Genomic DNA, 16,304 nt, shown 5'->3' with positions numbered 1-16,304 from the left:
GAGCGGAGGGAGGGTCGGGGGGAGGACATTGTGAAATTCTGTCTTTTGGGCATGACATGGCTGTTGGCCTCATGAGTTTACAGCAGGTTCCCTGTACAAACCTACATTAAGACCAAGCCAGTCAACATTCCAGCATGGATGCGGAGGGACTTAGGTGGCACCACCCTATCTGAGGAGTTACTGGCAACTAATGGCTATTGGGAAAAGAGGAGTCATGTTTCTTTGGGGGTGTGGCCACTTATAGGTTGGTCATGGTCCTAAACCCATCCAAAGTAGGCAGGATTCTGGATGATGATGATGATGATGATGATGATGATGATGGCGGCATCATGACTGTTGGAAGAGGAAGTGCTGGGTGAGTACAGAAGGAGTGGAAGGGATTGGTGGGAGTGGATAGATTCAAGGTGTATTATATACTTGTATGCAGTTGTCCAAGAACAAATTCCAAAATAAAGCTGAATATGGTAATACAAGCCTTTCATCCCAGCACCGGGGAAGCAGAGGCAGGCAGATCTCTGTGAGTTCAATGTCACCCTGGTCTAAATAGTGAGTTTCAGGACATCCAGAGCTATGTAGTGAGGTCCTGTCTCCAAAAAAGTATAGAGTGCCGTCCAGGTGAGTCTTAAAAGTCACAGGACGCTGATGTGAGTCTAGTGCAGCCATGGCCTCATTTGTGTGTCTTCCTCTTCTGGCCCTTACCTTTGAAGGCAGCCACATAGATGCCTTGATCCCCTACACAGAAATCACTGCACAGGTCACAGGAGAAATCTCGAATTTAATTCATATAAAACTTAAAGTGGTGTCAGCATAAAGGCACCTGCTTCTGAATAAACTGTTAGCCCTTGTTCTTCTTGACACATTTCCTTACTCTTAAATCATCCACCAAGTCAAAAATATAATAACCAAACGCCCAAGTCATCAGACACATACTGTTATATTCAGTACATAGAATGTGTACCATATTCCCACGTGGACCTTTGTGCACCTTTGTTGGAAACAGACGTGTCTCTTGGTCAGGGAATGTTACCGGTTGCACTAGAAATGCTTAGCCTGGGGGAATTAAGTGGGAAGCTTCAGATCCCTGTCCCCTGCTCTCATCTCTACATTCTCAAACTCTAAAGTCAGTCCTGGAACTCCCCTGCAGGACCCCTCTAGCCCTGGCCCGCAAGAAGGCTGCAGGAGAGGGGCTTCCCAGGCATGGTCTGCAAAGGAGACTCCCAGGAAGGCTGGCCAATTTGTTTCTGCTTAGAGGCAGCTGGCCTGAGGCTAAACACTACGGGACCTGGCCACCTCTTTCCCTTGAAGCTGGATCTCAAAATCAGTGGCCGTCATCCTCCACACTGCTGCAGGCTCCCAGGAAAGGAGTCACCGAATCCCATCCAGAGGGAATCCCACCTTGCCATCCTCTTCGCTCCCCAACATTCCCCTCTGTTCATATATTCTTACTCCCAAAAGCGGGGCCCAGAGTGGGGATACTTCAGATGTGGAGACGTGTATGACCGAGCCATCCAACATTCTTCAGTCCCCTTAACAAACATTCTTAATGTTTGGGGACACTCTTGCTTGTGGCCCTTACAATCCTCACCAGTCAGACAACAAGGTAAACCATTTTCTTCCCATTGATGTTCCTGGTCTTCAGCCCCAGGAACCGGCGACTGTTCTTCTCTGGCTGCCCATACATCATGTCGACGAAGAATTCAGATTGATCTTTGTCCCTAGATCGGGAGGTGAGAAAGTCAAACCCAGATCTTAGCTTATCACACAGATAGGTTATTGCCTCTGCCTCATCTGATGGCTCCTCATACACAGGCTGCTTCATCTCGTCGTAGGCAGACAGAATCACCGCCTGAAACAAGTTGATGAAGATACAAATCATCACCAACATAAAAGATGACAGAAACAGGACCCCAAGAACCCTGTTGCTGGAAAACTCTGTGTTCTGAAAGGCTGACACACAGTAGGAGAAGATGGTTTGGGTGGCGTGGATCATGTTGCTATAATTCCATTCATGCTGACCGAACACCAGGTACCCAAAAGCTACATACATGAAGGAATACATAGATACCATCAAAGCCATGTGGCAGATGCCAGGAAGGGCGGCCAGGATGGTCTTCTGGGCCAGGCGCACATTATAGAAGAATCTAGAATACCTGAGTGTCTTCAGGATAGTCAGAAATAACAAGAAAGCCAAGATGATCCTCATGAACTGATCAACCCGAGAAACGGCATGGAAGGGGATGAAGGCTTCGGCGTCACTCAGGTAAAGCCGGACCATGCTGGTGGCCAGGAGGTGCTTCTGGAAGAAGAGCACTATCAGCAGAGTAAACATGCATTTCAGAGCCAAGTTGAGCAGGTTGTATACACTTCTGAAGTAGGAAGCTCGCTCTTGCGTGATGACGTAGCCCTCGTCCACAACATAGGCACAGAAGAAAATGAGGATGGCTACGTACAGGTAGATTTCTGCCGAAGTTTCTCTGTTGAAATCAGCCAGTGAGAAGGAGTACACAGAGAGGCTGGAGTTAACGATACCTAAGGGAGAGACTTCAAATACAACTGAAACGCTACACATCAGACTGGCATCTGGATTCAGGGTGGTTAGGTCCACAATCACTGCCCATGTCATCTCATCAAGCCAATTCTTTCCCTCAAGTTCCTTGAGCCTCAGTGTGGAATTAAACATCGGCTGTTCTGGAAAGAAATTGAATGTGTAGCCTCCAGATCCATAGGTGTTTAACACGCCATAGGAATGATACACCCATTTCTTCCCGGGAGGCTTGTAAGTAAACCCATTGCTGCTTTGGTCTGTAGACCGCTTGCCAGCCTTATTCCAAACACTGGAATAGTGTTTTGTGTCTTCTGGGTCAATGCCATACTGTGGGTGACAATGGATTTCTCCCGCAATGCTTCTCTGCACAAACTTCTTGGCCAACAGACATGTTTTGTTGCTAGGCTTGGCCCTCACTTGCCTCATGAGCGGAAGGCCAAGGATTTTGGATGAGCTGTCTGGAAGGAATGTTGGGTTCAGGTCATTGTGTAACAAAGGCAGGAGCACACTGTGGAGCCATGTGTAGATATCTCCCAGCTTCATCACGGTGGCAAGACCCACGGAGAACTGATGGCGGATGAACTGGTTATAGTAGAAGCTGTCATTATGGCGCAGTGAGACAATGAGCAGTAGGAGAAGGGTCAGGAATATGAAGTGAGTCACAAGGTAGCTCAGGAACAAAAGGGACCTCCTCTTGATCCTCTTCTTCCTCCTGAGTATTTGTATTTTGTCCTCGGTGATGGGCTGGTATATGCTCGAGCCTCGGAGGTAGTCCATGGCCTCATGGAGCTGCTGCATCTCCTCTGGCGACATCTTTGTCTCCTGCAGCCTGATTTCTGTGTAATGGTACTTGCTGGACCACGAGATGTTTTTACAGTACTTGGGATTTTTTGTCCTGGTGCCTGACACCAATAGAATCTTGCCTGGTTGTACGAGGAACACAGACTGGCAGAAAGAGCAGAGAGATGCAAAGAGCCACTCGACTGACTTGTCATAGCCATAAGTCAGGCCATAAAACACAATAAAGAATGATGATATGCCAGAAGTGGTAAACACCAAAAACCAGGCTATGTAAACACACCATCTGGGCAGGATAATCTGGGTCTTGTTTTTAACAGGCTCAGTAGTTTCCAACTGGGTAGAGGAAGCTTTCGAAGAGGCATCTTCACTGTCTTCTATGTTATTGTTACTGAAGTTTCTATTGGACTTTTGGGTGTCTGGGGCCATGCTGTCTGCTTTTTTACTCTTCTGGGAGGTTTTAGGGGCCCTCTTTGAAGACTTTGCCCTGGCAGCAGAGGTGGACTTGGCTTTGTTGGCGAGAGCCTCCATTTCATACTTATGCCATTTGTCCAATCGCTCTTTCCAGAAGAGACCTTCCTCTGACATCAGGGGGTGCTTCTGAGGTGCCACCTTGTCTAGATTCACTCGAGGTTCCTTCTGGGAATAGGTGAAGAAAAAGGTTATCAATAATTGCACAGGGATTGTGATTAAGACACTTTCGATTCCTATCATCATGGACCTGATGATACGCCCCTCTCTGGATTGGGTTTGCTCTTTTCTGTTCAGATTAAAAAACATGATATTACAAACGAGAGAGCTTAACAACATGGCCAAGCAGCAGGACAGCCTCTGGAGCCTATTGAACGGTCTGGGGACAACATCGGTGAAAACAGAGAACCACATGTGGTTTTTCCCCAGCTTATGGCTCAGGTCAATCAGGAAGAAGTCTGTCCTTCTCAGAGGCTCATCCGGGTTGGTGACAGGAAATGTTGCATCCAACGTGGTGTCCACAGAGAGCCACTTTCGGCACACAAACAGCCAAATGCGTCTGCTGAAGAGATTTTCTACTTTGATTCGACTTAGGTACCAGCTAGGCGCTTTGCCTTCGTTATCATGCCACACTCGGATGGAGTGGATGTCCCCCAAGTCATTTTTTGTCGTCAGGAGGAATGTGTTGATGCTTCCTCGGTAAAGAGTTCTAAAATATGGATGGCTTAAACAGTGCACATCACTGGTACTCTCTGCTCCCATAAGCTGGATAAAGACATTGGCTCTGGTTCCCGACCCCAAGCGACTCCCAGTAAAGATGGTAACCAGGTAGCATATGTTATCAAAAGGATCGTTATCGGGCAGCACTACCACATGGTCCCGAAGATACTGATCCATCACATCCCTGTGCAAGGCCCAGAAAGCCAGAATAACATACAGGATCATAATGAAGATCACAGCCAGGAAGGTCGCAGGGTTTTGGTCAAGGTTTGTAATGACCTTTAGCTGCAGATCCACAGGGTTAGGGACCACGATCACCTTAGCCGTCACAAAGTGGGTGTGCAAATGAAGGTAAGCCATCCTGACAGAGGCCAGCTGCCGCCGGCTCCGCCCCACATTCCTGCAGACGCAGTGTGCTTTTCTCCACGTGGTCTTCTCGCCCAGCACACAGGTACCTTCTCGCCAATCACTCTGAATCCCGTACATGTCCAGACAGTGAACCATGAAGAGAGCAATTCTCACTAGCTTGTTAGTGGGCTTAAAGACAAAACGAGGTGCCTGCAGGACCATGGATATGTTATACTTGAATGAATGGTGGCGCTCAGCTATGATTCGAAGCAGGGATGAGGGCAGACAAACCACACGGGCCTCCTTGGTTGGACAGGTCGAGTCAAACTGGCCGCTCCACTTGACGATGGGAGGGATGTCATGAGGTACAAGGAAAGTGCCAACCAGATTGGTGGGGGTGACCTGACTGCCCGCATATATCAAGGCCTTGAACAACACTGTCACTTTGGTGACAATGTGGATCAGTACCCCTCCAGTGCCTCTGCTGTCCACCTCAAAGCTAATTCCACCTGTCGTTATCTTTGAGAACCCAGCACTGTCAATGCCTGGTCCCACCGTAAGGTTAAAACTCGCAAAGGTCAAATCTTTTCTGACAACGTACACTTCTGCTACGTCGGGTGTGATCTCTATGACACTACCGTTGTCTGTGGCTCCTGTCATCCTGAACCCCACCACCTCTGCAGAAATGTTTTCCGGGTAAGTTAACCAAGGAAAGGGGTCATCGGTGAACTCACAAAACATCGTCGAAACTGGAGCGTTGGAAGGCAGACTGGGAACCCTGCTGGCATTCAGTGTCGCATGCAGGCAGTTTGGGCAGAGTGTCTCATTTCTGAAGACCTTAGCAACATGGGAATTTTCCACTTTCTCCACGTACATGTTGAAGTTGCTGGTCCTCATTACAGTGGTTTCGCTCCCTGGCACCTTGTTAGCCAGTATTGTGTCTGATAGGGCTTCGACCACATAGAAAGGATCTTGGAACACGTAGTAGGGGTTAATCAGCTTAAGGATGTTAGATAGACTGACGAGGATGCCAGTGCCCACAATTTCAATGTGCCGGGAGTGAAAATATTGGTTCTTGCGTTGGTACGCTTGCAGGGCTTCGTTTGCTTGCCACAGTCGTAACGTGGCGCCCTCTGAAACTGCTTGACCAGAGCCAGAGGCTTCCTGGGTTAATTTGGTAATCACCATCACCACCTGGCAGATCTCATCCAGGGTGTTCATGGCGGGCACAGAAGACTGATTGACAAGGTGCTCCAGGAGATGGGCTCTATCGCCTTGGAGTTCCAACTCCCATTTTATGTTATTCAAGACAGAAGCCACCACATATATCAAGTAGCCTGCAGGTAGCCAGTCCTGCTTTTGAAACAAAGTAGAGAGTGGAGATGTTGGGTCTGTGGTGAAATTGAACAGCTGTTGTAAAATGGTCTTTGAGGAGTCCCTGACAGTAGGCACCTGTACAGTGGCATGCAAAGTCACCTGAGAAAAAGTCCCTAGTGAGTCATAGACCTGAGCATACAGCTTCAAACTGTAGTGGTTTGACATCACACCCACAGGAAGAAAAAAGGCGGGCGTTGTGGACTGTGCCCCTAAATACACGATGGGCCCCAGTGTCTGCTCTTCTACTGAACTGATTTCGCCAATGCTGTCCAGCTCAGATACTATTATCTTATACTCAAGGGGGAGGTTCTTATCCTTAAAATCACTACATTCAACAACAAATTTAGTAACCATTGAAATCCCTTTAACTGGATCGATCTTGCACTTGCCAACCTGAGGGCCATGGTTCACGAAAAAGGGATGTCTCAAATTCAAGGTTGTCCCACTCCAAGATAATAGATGCAGAGAAACCCAAAACCCATTTTCCAAAAAATTCCTGAAGGCGAATGCTTTTATAGATAAATAAGCCCCATTCCTCCCGGTGACAGCTTGTCCTGCCCAGTCAAATGTCACTTCCTGACCTGATCGAGACAAAATGGACCACCTATAGAAATCATGGCTGGCACAACCTGTGCAATCCAGAAACAGAGAGAATCTGTCGGACACAACTAAAGCGGAACCACAATTTTCAATGCATGAAATGTGCGCCCTGGGTGGAAGTCCTTTGAGTACCTGTACAGTCTTATCGGAAAATGCAGTTCTGTTTTCTTTCCGGACTACCATTCTGAAGTAATACACACCGTTGCCCCTAAGAGTTTCTGGCGGAATGGTTAATACGGGGCCCACTGCCCAAGGCCAGTTCAGTGTATCCTGCTCTGGGTGACAGACATCCTGGGTGGTCACTGGTATGTAGTTGCCACCATAGTATCTAGGATTTGTGGTACAGTACCAAGAAAAATGGAGTCCCGCCGTGGGGATGTCTGCCTCTGGGTCGGAGGACATGGTTCCATTCAGAATCAGTTCATCGGAGAAATTCACAGTCATGCTGGTGGCGCTGGGAAGAAGAACAGCCTTCAGGGGACGTTTTTTAACCCAGATGTAGATAATATCCGAGTCTGTCAGCGGGGGCAAGGTGGGATCCCACCTGATGATGGACAGCGTGAAGTTAAACACATACACCCCGTAAGGCAGGGCTGATTTGGGGATGTGGATGGAGGAAAACTTCATCACCCGCACACGGGGCAGGTGCACAGGATGGTTCCAGTCAGGCGTGTCGTTCACAGAGGCCACCGTAAAGTACAGCCAGCTCTTGCGAATGACCATGGCTTCAGGGCAATCCCACGACATGGTGACGTTGAGGGTGAGTTCCTCTTTCCTGCTCAGGATAAGGGGAGCGTGCTTGTTTTTCCTGTTGATCTTCACCGGCTGCATGGCACAGGGGGCCCTCTGGCAGGACACCGTAGCCTTGGCGGCTGCGGGGTCCGAGGAGTTGGCTTTCAGGAGGACGCGTGCAGCTGCGCCCGAGGGACACCTACGGGGCAGCGTAGGGCCAGCGCCGCGCGGGGCTGTGCGCGGGGACAGGCCACCGGTGCCACCGCCCCGGACGCTGCTCTCCGCGCCCTGCCCCAGCCCCGGAGCTCCCCTGAGCACGCCCGGCCGCCCGCGAGGGCCAGGGGATGGCGGCAGGCGGCCCAGACCTAGGCCCAGGCCCAGGCCCAGGAGCAGCAGCGCGGGGCCCGGCCACATGGCTCCCCGCCAGGAGCTGCGGGGGGCCGCGGGGGCGCAACGGCCGTGACGCTGGGCTGGGCCGCCCGCGAGCGCACCGGGAGGGGCTGGGCGCGCAGCCGGCCGCGGGGCACCGCCGCCGCTCTGGAATAAGGCGGTCCACCAAGAGTCTGGGACTCCGGACACCACAAGGCAATGAGTTTCCGGGGGCAGTGGATGCTCAGGAACCGTGGGTTTTCAAGACAGTGGATTTTCAGGGCTTAGTGAGTTTCAGGGACAGTGTGTCCCCAGGGGCGGTGGGTCCCAAAGGGCAGTGGTTTCCCAGGAACAGTGGGGTCTCAGGGCCATCAAAGGTCTCAGGATCAAGGAGAACCACAGAACAACTGCAGCAGCGTGGGAAGTCACAGAGCAGGGTCTTTCCAGGGGAAGTGGATCTCGGGGAGTCTCAGGACCAAGGAGGATCACAGAGCACTGGGGCGTTAAGGACAGTGGCATTTCCAGAAAGGCAGAGGCAAGGTAGGTCACTATGAGCTGGGCAGCAGCCTGGCTCAAGACCGCTTCCTGCTGCCTCTTTTCTTCTCAGGCTGGTGTAGGCTCCAGGATCAGGGCTTGCTAAATGAGGTTAATCCCGCTCCCCACCCCCACCTCTTTTCTTTTTAAAACTGGACACACCAAAAAAAAAAAAAAAAAAAAAAAAAAAAAAAAAAAGCTTCTTAGCAGAAATTCCGCTCCCACGGGAAAACCAGTTCCAAAATACTGTAATCAGGAGGGCCTTGCCAGCGCCTCAGCCCACTCTGGGGGACATCTGACACCTGTTTTTGTTTTTGTTTTGTTTTGTTTCTTCCCTCCACTTTTAAATATATTGTTTATTTACTTGTTTGCTTGTTTGTTTTAGACAGCGTCCCTTCCCAAGAACCAACTGGCCATCCTCCTGCCTCAGCCTCCTCAGTGCTAGGCTCACAAGACTGTACCATCAAACCTAGCTAAAAACAACTTTGTGATTTAGGAGGGGGACGGTTATTGGAGATAAAACCTAGGGTCTCCAGAAATGGTAGTCAAGGGTTGTATTTCTTCTTCTTCTTCTTCTTCCTCCTCCTCTTCCTCCTCCTCCTCCTCCTCCTCCTCCTCCTCCTCCTCCTCCTCCTCCTCCTCTTCTTCTTCTTCTTCTTCTTCTTCTTCTTCTTCTTCTTCTTCTTCTTCTTCTTCTTCTTCCTTAGACCTCCTTCTCCTCCCCCTCCTTCTCCTCCTCCTCTTCCACTTCCTTTAAATAAAACCAGTGTTTGGGGCTTGCAGTAAGTAGCTTTTTTTTTTTTTTTTTGGTTTTTCGAGACAGGGTTTCTCTGTGTAGCTTTGCGCCTTTCCTGGATCTCGCTCTGTAGACCAGGCTGGCCTCGAACTCACAGAGATCCACCTGGCTCTGCCTCCCGAGTGCTGGGATTAAAGGCGTGCGCCACCACCGCCCGGCTTCCAGCTGCATTCTTACAACTCTGTCTTCCCTCTCCTCTAGGAACTCAAGGCCTTTCTGCCACGGGACCTTGACAACATCATTTCCTCTGCCTGGAACGCTCTCTTTGGGTTATCTAGTGGCTGCTCCTTATTGGGCGTCCGATCTCAGCTCAGCATTGTTGTTTGGAGCAATTATTCTGCCAAAAGGACCACCCCATCCGTGATTGCCCGTCTTTGTTGTCAACTTGACATATGTGGGAGAGGGAGCCTCAGTTGAGGAACAACTTCCATCAGACTGCTCTAAGGGGCATTTTCTCCATTGCTAATCAATGTAGTAAAAGGCCCAGCACCGTAAGCGGTACCATCCTTGGGCAGATAGGCCTGGAAGCAGCACTCCTCTGTGGTCTTTGCGCAAGTTCCTGATCTGACTTTCCTCAGTGATGGACTGGGATGTGGGAGTGTCAGCCAAATGACCTCCTCAAGGTGCCTCGGTCCTGGTGGTTATCACAGCAACAGAAAGCAAACTAGAAGCGTCTCCAATGTTCTTCTTCTGCTGTGAAGCTCCTTGACCAAGGACACTTAGAGAAAAGCACTTCCTAGGGACTTACAGTTTCAAAAAGTCCATGCCATCATGGCAGGAAGCATTGCAGCAGGAAGTCAAGCATGGCGCTAGAGCAGCAGCTGAGAGATTATACCTGAACCATGAGCATGAGGCAGAGAGAGAGAGCTAACTGGGGATGGCATGGGCTTCTGAAACCTCAAAGCTTAACCACCCTCCAGTGACACACCTCTTCTAACAAGGCCACACTCCCTAATCCTTCCCAAACAGTTCCACCAACTGGGAACCAAATATTCAAATATATGCGCCTATGGCGGCCATCTTCATTCAACAACCACACCTAAGCACCCATTAACTCTGTCTCCAACCTTTTTTGTTCCACTGCACTGAAGATCTGAAAGGATACTTCCGTGATAGGAGCCAAGTCTTCTATTAAATGTAAACTTGAGCTGGAGAGATAGCTCAGCAGTTAAAAGCACTAGCTGCTCTTCCAGAAGACACAGGTTTGATTCCCAGCACCCACATGGCAGCTCGCAGTTGTCTATAATTCTAGTTCCTGGGGATCTAATACTCCTCTTCTGGCCTCTACACAAGGCATGCTACACACGAGGTGTGCACATTTACACTCAAGCAAAACAATCCCACACATAAAAATACTTAGCAGAAGGCCACAATCTGGGGTTTGATTTTGTTTGGAGACAGGGTCTCACTCTGTAGCCCATGCTAGCCTAAAACTTGTGATTTCCTGCCTCAGCCTCCCTCGTACAGGGATCACAGGCAGAAGCCACTACGTCTGACTTTTTTCACTTTTCCCTTCCCTGTTTCTTTGCCTTCCTCCTCCTTTTCCTTCTGTTGTGTTTTTTGTTTTTTGTTTTGTTTTTGAGGTAGGGATTGAAGCTCTAGTTATCCTGGAACTCCCTATGTAGACCAGGCTGGCCCTGAACTCAGAGATCCATCTTCCTCTGCCTCCCCTATTTCTGCTGAACTTTCAATTAGTAACAGTAAATGATGAATGGGGGGCTGAGGCCAGCCAACTAGGAGCCAACAGAGCGGCTGCCCCCATGTGCAAGAGCCCCATCTGATAACAGGTTCTGGTGCAACGAATGGCTGACCTCCACAGGGCAAGCAAGGAGAAAGACTCCCATGCTGACCACTTGTCAAGCCTTACTGCTCTGTGCTCGGGGCTTCCTTTGCTCTCTAGAGACTGAAAGGCTCCACCGCCTCACCAGGGACGATCCTTCCCAATGCTTTTCTTCTGTTGCTGATTCTCTCTTTCTATTTTTATATTTATTCCTTTATTTATTTTGGAGACTTACTATGTAGGCCTGGCTCATTTGGAATTTGCTATGTAGACAAAGCTGGCCTCGAACTCAGATATACTTGCCCCTGGCTCCTGAGTGTTGTGAACCAACTCCTGTAAGTTGTACTCTGAACTGCAGGTGTGTCATGGTGCACACACATACACACACACAGATAATAAAATTTTTTCAAAATTCTTTTAATGAAGAGATTTCTGTTTATATTTGTGTGTGGAGGTGGGGATTGAATCCAAGGCCTCAAACATTAGGAAAGGACTCTGCCACTGAGCTACAGCCCAAGCGTTAAGATGTGCTTTAAATGGGAAAAGACAATACAGAACATTTTGGGGTTTTTTTGTTTTTGGTTTTTCAAGACAGAGTTTCTCTGTGTAGTCCTGGCTGTCCTGAAACTCATTGTGCAGACCAGGCTGGCCTTGAACTCACAGAGATCTGCCTGCCTCTGCCTCTACAGTGCTGGAATAGCCACCATCATCTGGCCATTTTGTTAAATATTATCTCACTGTGTGGTCACAGGAGGCCCAGAACTCATTATGTAATGTAGTAGGAAAGGCCCATAGGAGAATGTAGCTGTCAGTTTGGGCCCCATGAAATCTGTCAAAAAGAACATAACTGCCAGTTTGGGCCCTGCAAAATCTGACATAGTGAACATAGTTGTTAGTATGGGCCCCCCGAAATTTGTCAAGGGGAATGTAGCTGTCAATTTGGGCCCCACAAACTCTGAAAAGGAGAATGTAGCTGTCAGTTTGGGTCCTGCCATATCTGTCAAAGAGAAGGCAGCTGTCATTCAGTCATGTGCCGCTAACCCCTCTGCTCCACCACCACCGCTGGCAGCGACCCCTCCAATGCAGTATTCTTGGGGCAATCTACCCCAATACCAGCCTGCCTCAGGAGGGCTACTCTCCCACGGTGCCAGGTGTCTTACAACCCTCACAGCCTGTGCCACGTTCAGTCCGTAGGCCCATAGAAGTATTCCTAATCAATATGGGCCCAAATGCCGATGCCCAGTCCTGGCTTCCCACCCCCATAGCTGATCTCCCCATCATCTGGAAGGCAGCCAATGAGTCAGGCTCAGATTTCTCCTACTTACATCAAGTCCTTGCTCAATGGTTGATGCAGTTACAAACATATTTGCATTGGTACCATTTGCTTAAAGCTGTGTTGGAGCCTGCGGTCTTTCTCAGTTGGAGATTAGTCTATGATGATTCTATGATGATCAGGCAGAATCCCAGGCCTGGACAAATGTCTTGCTTAACATCCCGGTAACCTATGATATGCTCACAGGGCATGAGGAATATGTCCATCCTGTGCACCAGGCACAGACTGGTTTGAATACCTATATTCAACAGGTCTGAGACCTAACCTCAAGGCCCTAAAAGGAGCTCAGCCCAGCCTACAAGCACTAGGTGTCTCTGCCAAGGAACATGCCCCTGGTGAGATGGAGAGGTGATCCTATCTCCTTCCAATGGCAACCGCCAGCCCCCCTACTAAACCGTGGAAGAGGGTATGTTTGTGTTTTTCCTCAGAGTGCCACTATGCCAATATGGGTCCCAGAAAGAGATGTGTGCTTGGCCATAGATCAGCCTGCTTCCACCAAGGAGCAAAATCACCCAGGATGGGTAATGTATACACTCCCCTTTTTTGCTCTTATTGCCCCTCTAAAGGCTGAAGACTATGGAGAGTTCCTTTTCCTCATTTTGTATGACACATTTGAGATGAGGAACATTAGTTTAGCAGGCCTAGAGCTAGCTAAATATATTAAGGGCCCATGGTCAGCTAAGTTTCCATATTATCCATTACAGCTAACACATGACATTTTCCAATTAAATCACACAAGAGCACAGGTTATGGCCTTTGACTCTTTATTTTTTTTAAAGGTTTGGCATGATATAAAGAGGCTGTTTGATCCCTCCTGGATTTCATTTATGTTTTGACTGGCAGGGTGGTGCTTTTGAGCTTTCTCCTTTTTAAGTGTCTCCTACACCACATCCAACAAAAACAGGCGGCCACTAAGGCAACTCTATAGGTGTTAATGGCTCTTAGACATCCAACTCATAGTCCTCCACAGGAGGTTATGCATTCCTGGCTTTCTGAAATTCAAAAGGCTACTGCCTGACCCTCCCCATCCAGGGTGACTCCACAGGGATGGACTCTCTTCAAGTGCTGGCAATCAAAGAAAGGTAAGAGCTTGTTTAGCAAGCCAACCTAAGACAGGCACAGTTCAGCTGCTGAGCCTCTCTGAGGCAGGGTCAAAAAGGCCAGAGCAAAGAACTCTGACTCCCACTGAGCACCCATGTAATAAAATAAAAGGGTGGATATGTAGTAGGACAGGCCAGTAGGGTCTAGGAAATTGGCTCAGAACAGTTGCCAAGGCATGCAAATAACATATTCCTTACCAGCCAACATGGAATCTGCCTGAGGGCTTAGCAACAGTCACTGTCAGAGTTCCTGATTATGCCAGCCAATGAGGGATGGGAGGAGGGTATATAAGGCCTTCCCTGTTATTGAATAAATGAGTTTGTTATTTGCATTTAATGAACTCTCGGTGTCTGTGTCATTGATGCTATGCCTTCTCACCCCCTCACTTGAGGAGGCTGGTAGAATCCAAGCATCAATGTAACACAAGCTAGTCTTGACAAAACAGGGCAGGACAGTCTTAGTGTCTGGAGCAGACAATGTCTTAATGTAGTGGGTAGCCATTCCAGCTTTGGTCTGGAAGTTCCAACCCCTATTGAAGCTTCGGTAACTATCACGCCTACAAGGCGGGGCCAAGAGAGGGCCCTGAAGACCCAAGATCCAGATGCACCGCCCTCTCTTGTTTCCTGGATCCTGGACATTAGAGGTAGATGGAGGAGAGTTCTCCAGAGAACACCACTGAACTGCACTGTGTCTTTCCCAGAACCCGCAACCTACCTATTCCTTCATTCGTAAGTTACGCCACTAAATAAATCTCCCTTTTAACTATGTAGAGTGGCCTTAATAATTTCACCAATATCTTAAGTCTGTGGGACTAAGGTACAAGAACATGAGAGCCAGAGAACTGGAGAAAAGTCACACAAAGACAAAGAACTCTGGAAAACTCTGCGGAAACTCCTGAATAGGCAGCTACACAGCAGCAGCTCACCGTGCAGGCTTAGATGCCTGAAGGTCAAGAGGAGCAACTGTTGTGGAATATTAGTTGAAGGTATGTTTCATTTGTTTATGCTGTGGAACATTTGTTTTAATGATTCAAAGATGTGTTGCATTCTTTTATGTTGCATCTGTTTAACTCTGTGAAGCTGTGTTACTGTGCCTGCCTAAAACACCTGATAGGTCTAATAAAGAGCTGAATGGCCAATACCTAGGCAGGAGAGGGGTAGGCAGGGTTGCCAGGCAGAGAGAATAAACAGAAGAAGAATGTGGGAGGAGGAGCGAGAAAAAGAGGAGAGGAGAATGCCAGGGGTCAGCTACATAGTGGCACAGCCAGACACAGAGTAAGTTAAGAAAAAGATATACAGAAATAGAGAAAGGTTAAAAACCCAGAAGCAAAGGGTAGATGGGATATTTTTTTAAGATGGGATAATTTAAGAAAAGGTGGATAGAAATAAGCCAAGATAAAGCGAAGCATTCATAAGAAAGAATAAGTCTCTGCGTGTGTATTTATTGAAGAGATGGGTGGCAGGCCCCCAAAGAACAAATAGTTAAAAAAAAAAAAACTACAAGAAACTAGTGGGGAACAAGGGCTGGGAAGGAGCCCATTCCACCTAGCTTGAGTGAATGGAAAAAACTAACAGGATGCTTAGAAGAGAGCTATCTGGGCAAAACCCTACACCAGTGACAGGGCTAGACCATTCCAGACAACACCCTTCTAGACCATCTGTGAGAGGTTAAAAAGGCCAGCATGGAGCAGGCTGATCTGCACATTCACTGGTTGCCAAGCTCAGCCCCTTAAGGAAAACACAGTCCAGATGGTTAAAAACAAAGACGCACAGAAGCAGAACCACTAATACTATCCCAACAGACCCACAAAGCTCTAACCACCCAGGTGACAAATTAAAAGCCACAGCTCCAGACATAATGACCACACTAAAGACAACAGGGAGCAAGAAGCAGCCCAGGAGCTACGTCGACCCTCAAGAGGATGGACACACCAAGTGGGCAGCTGTGGCTCACCACAAGGAGAATGGACACACCAAGTGGGCAGCTGTGGCTCACCACAAGGAGAATGGACACACCAAGTGGGCAGCTGTGGCTCACCACAAGGAGGATGGACACACCAAGTGGGCAGCTGTGGCTCACCACAAGGAGGATGGACACACCAAGTGGGCAGCACAATACGCCTTGGACAGAATGTCAGCGCTCAGTGAAAACAGCACTAGCTACAATGGTAACCTCCCCAAATCTTAAAAACCACCAAACGTATCTAGTACTTACCAACAGAAAACTGGGGGACTTTAAATGGGTTTGTAGGGGTATACACAGCCCCTGGCTTGTGGTTCAAACTGGAGTCCTGCCATTGTATACTGCCAGTTTTATTCAACTGAGATGATGTCAGGGTGTCAGGGTCCAGCCTCGGTCCTCTTTGTTCCGGAGTCTGGGGTTGTTGCCTGAGGGGAGGCAGGATAGAGGCCTTGGGCTGCTCTGCCACTGTCTGGGCAGCATTAGCCCTTCTGGCTTGTCTGCAAGATGCCCTGGCAGGGGCTGTTGGCAAAGCCTGGTGCAGAGAGGCAGGGCCTATTTTGCCCAATTTGCTGGGTTTTGACAGAGAGCTGCTGGAGGGAATATTTGAAAGATCAAAGGACTTTGCTGCAAAAGGAGATACTCGAGGTTAGCCACTCAAGCCACACTGTTTCCAAACACTTTAACACACCAACACACACACACACACATACATACACATACACACACACACACACACACACACACACACACAAGGTTTGACACCTCTAAACTATCCACTTAACATCAGACACTGACAACATGTGGATGCCTGCCGGGGACCAGCCTCAGCAGTTTCGGG

The 16,304-nt window shown here is 48.8% G+C and overlaps 1 protein-coding gene across 1 annotated transcript; it reads right to left on the bottom strand.

Annotated features, from left to right (window-relative positions):
* Positions 1–755: 755 nt before the first annotated feature.
* Pkdrej (polycystin family receptor for egg jelly) lies at positions 756–8,020 on the bottom strand. The gene has a single exon (XM_028878146.2). The coding sequence runs from the start codon at positions 8,003–8,005 to the stop codon at positions 1,589–1,591; it is 6,417 nt and encodes a 2,138-aa protein (XP_028733979.1). The 5' UTR covers positions 8,006–8,020; the 3' UTR covers positions 756–1,588.
* Between the last annotated feature and the right edge of the window lie 8,284 nt (positions 8,021–16,304).

This window comes from Peromyscus leucopus, chromosome 20, assembly GCF_004664715.2.
Source record: "Peromyscus leucopus breed LL Stock chromosome 20, UCI_PerLeu_2.1, whole genome shotgun sequence".
NCBI lineage: Eukaryota > Metazoa > Chordata > Mammalia > Rodentia > Cricetidae > Peromyscus > Peromyscus leucopus.
Note: the sequence above shows the minus strand (reverse complement) of the source record. Positions and strands in the feature narration are given on the sequence as shown.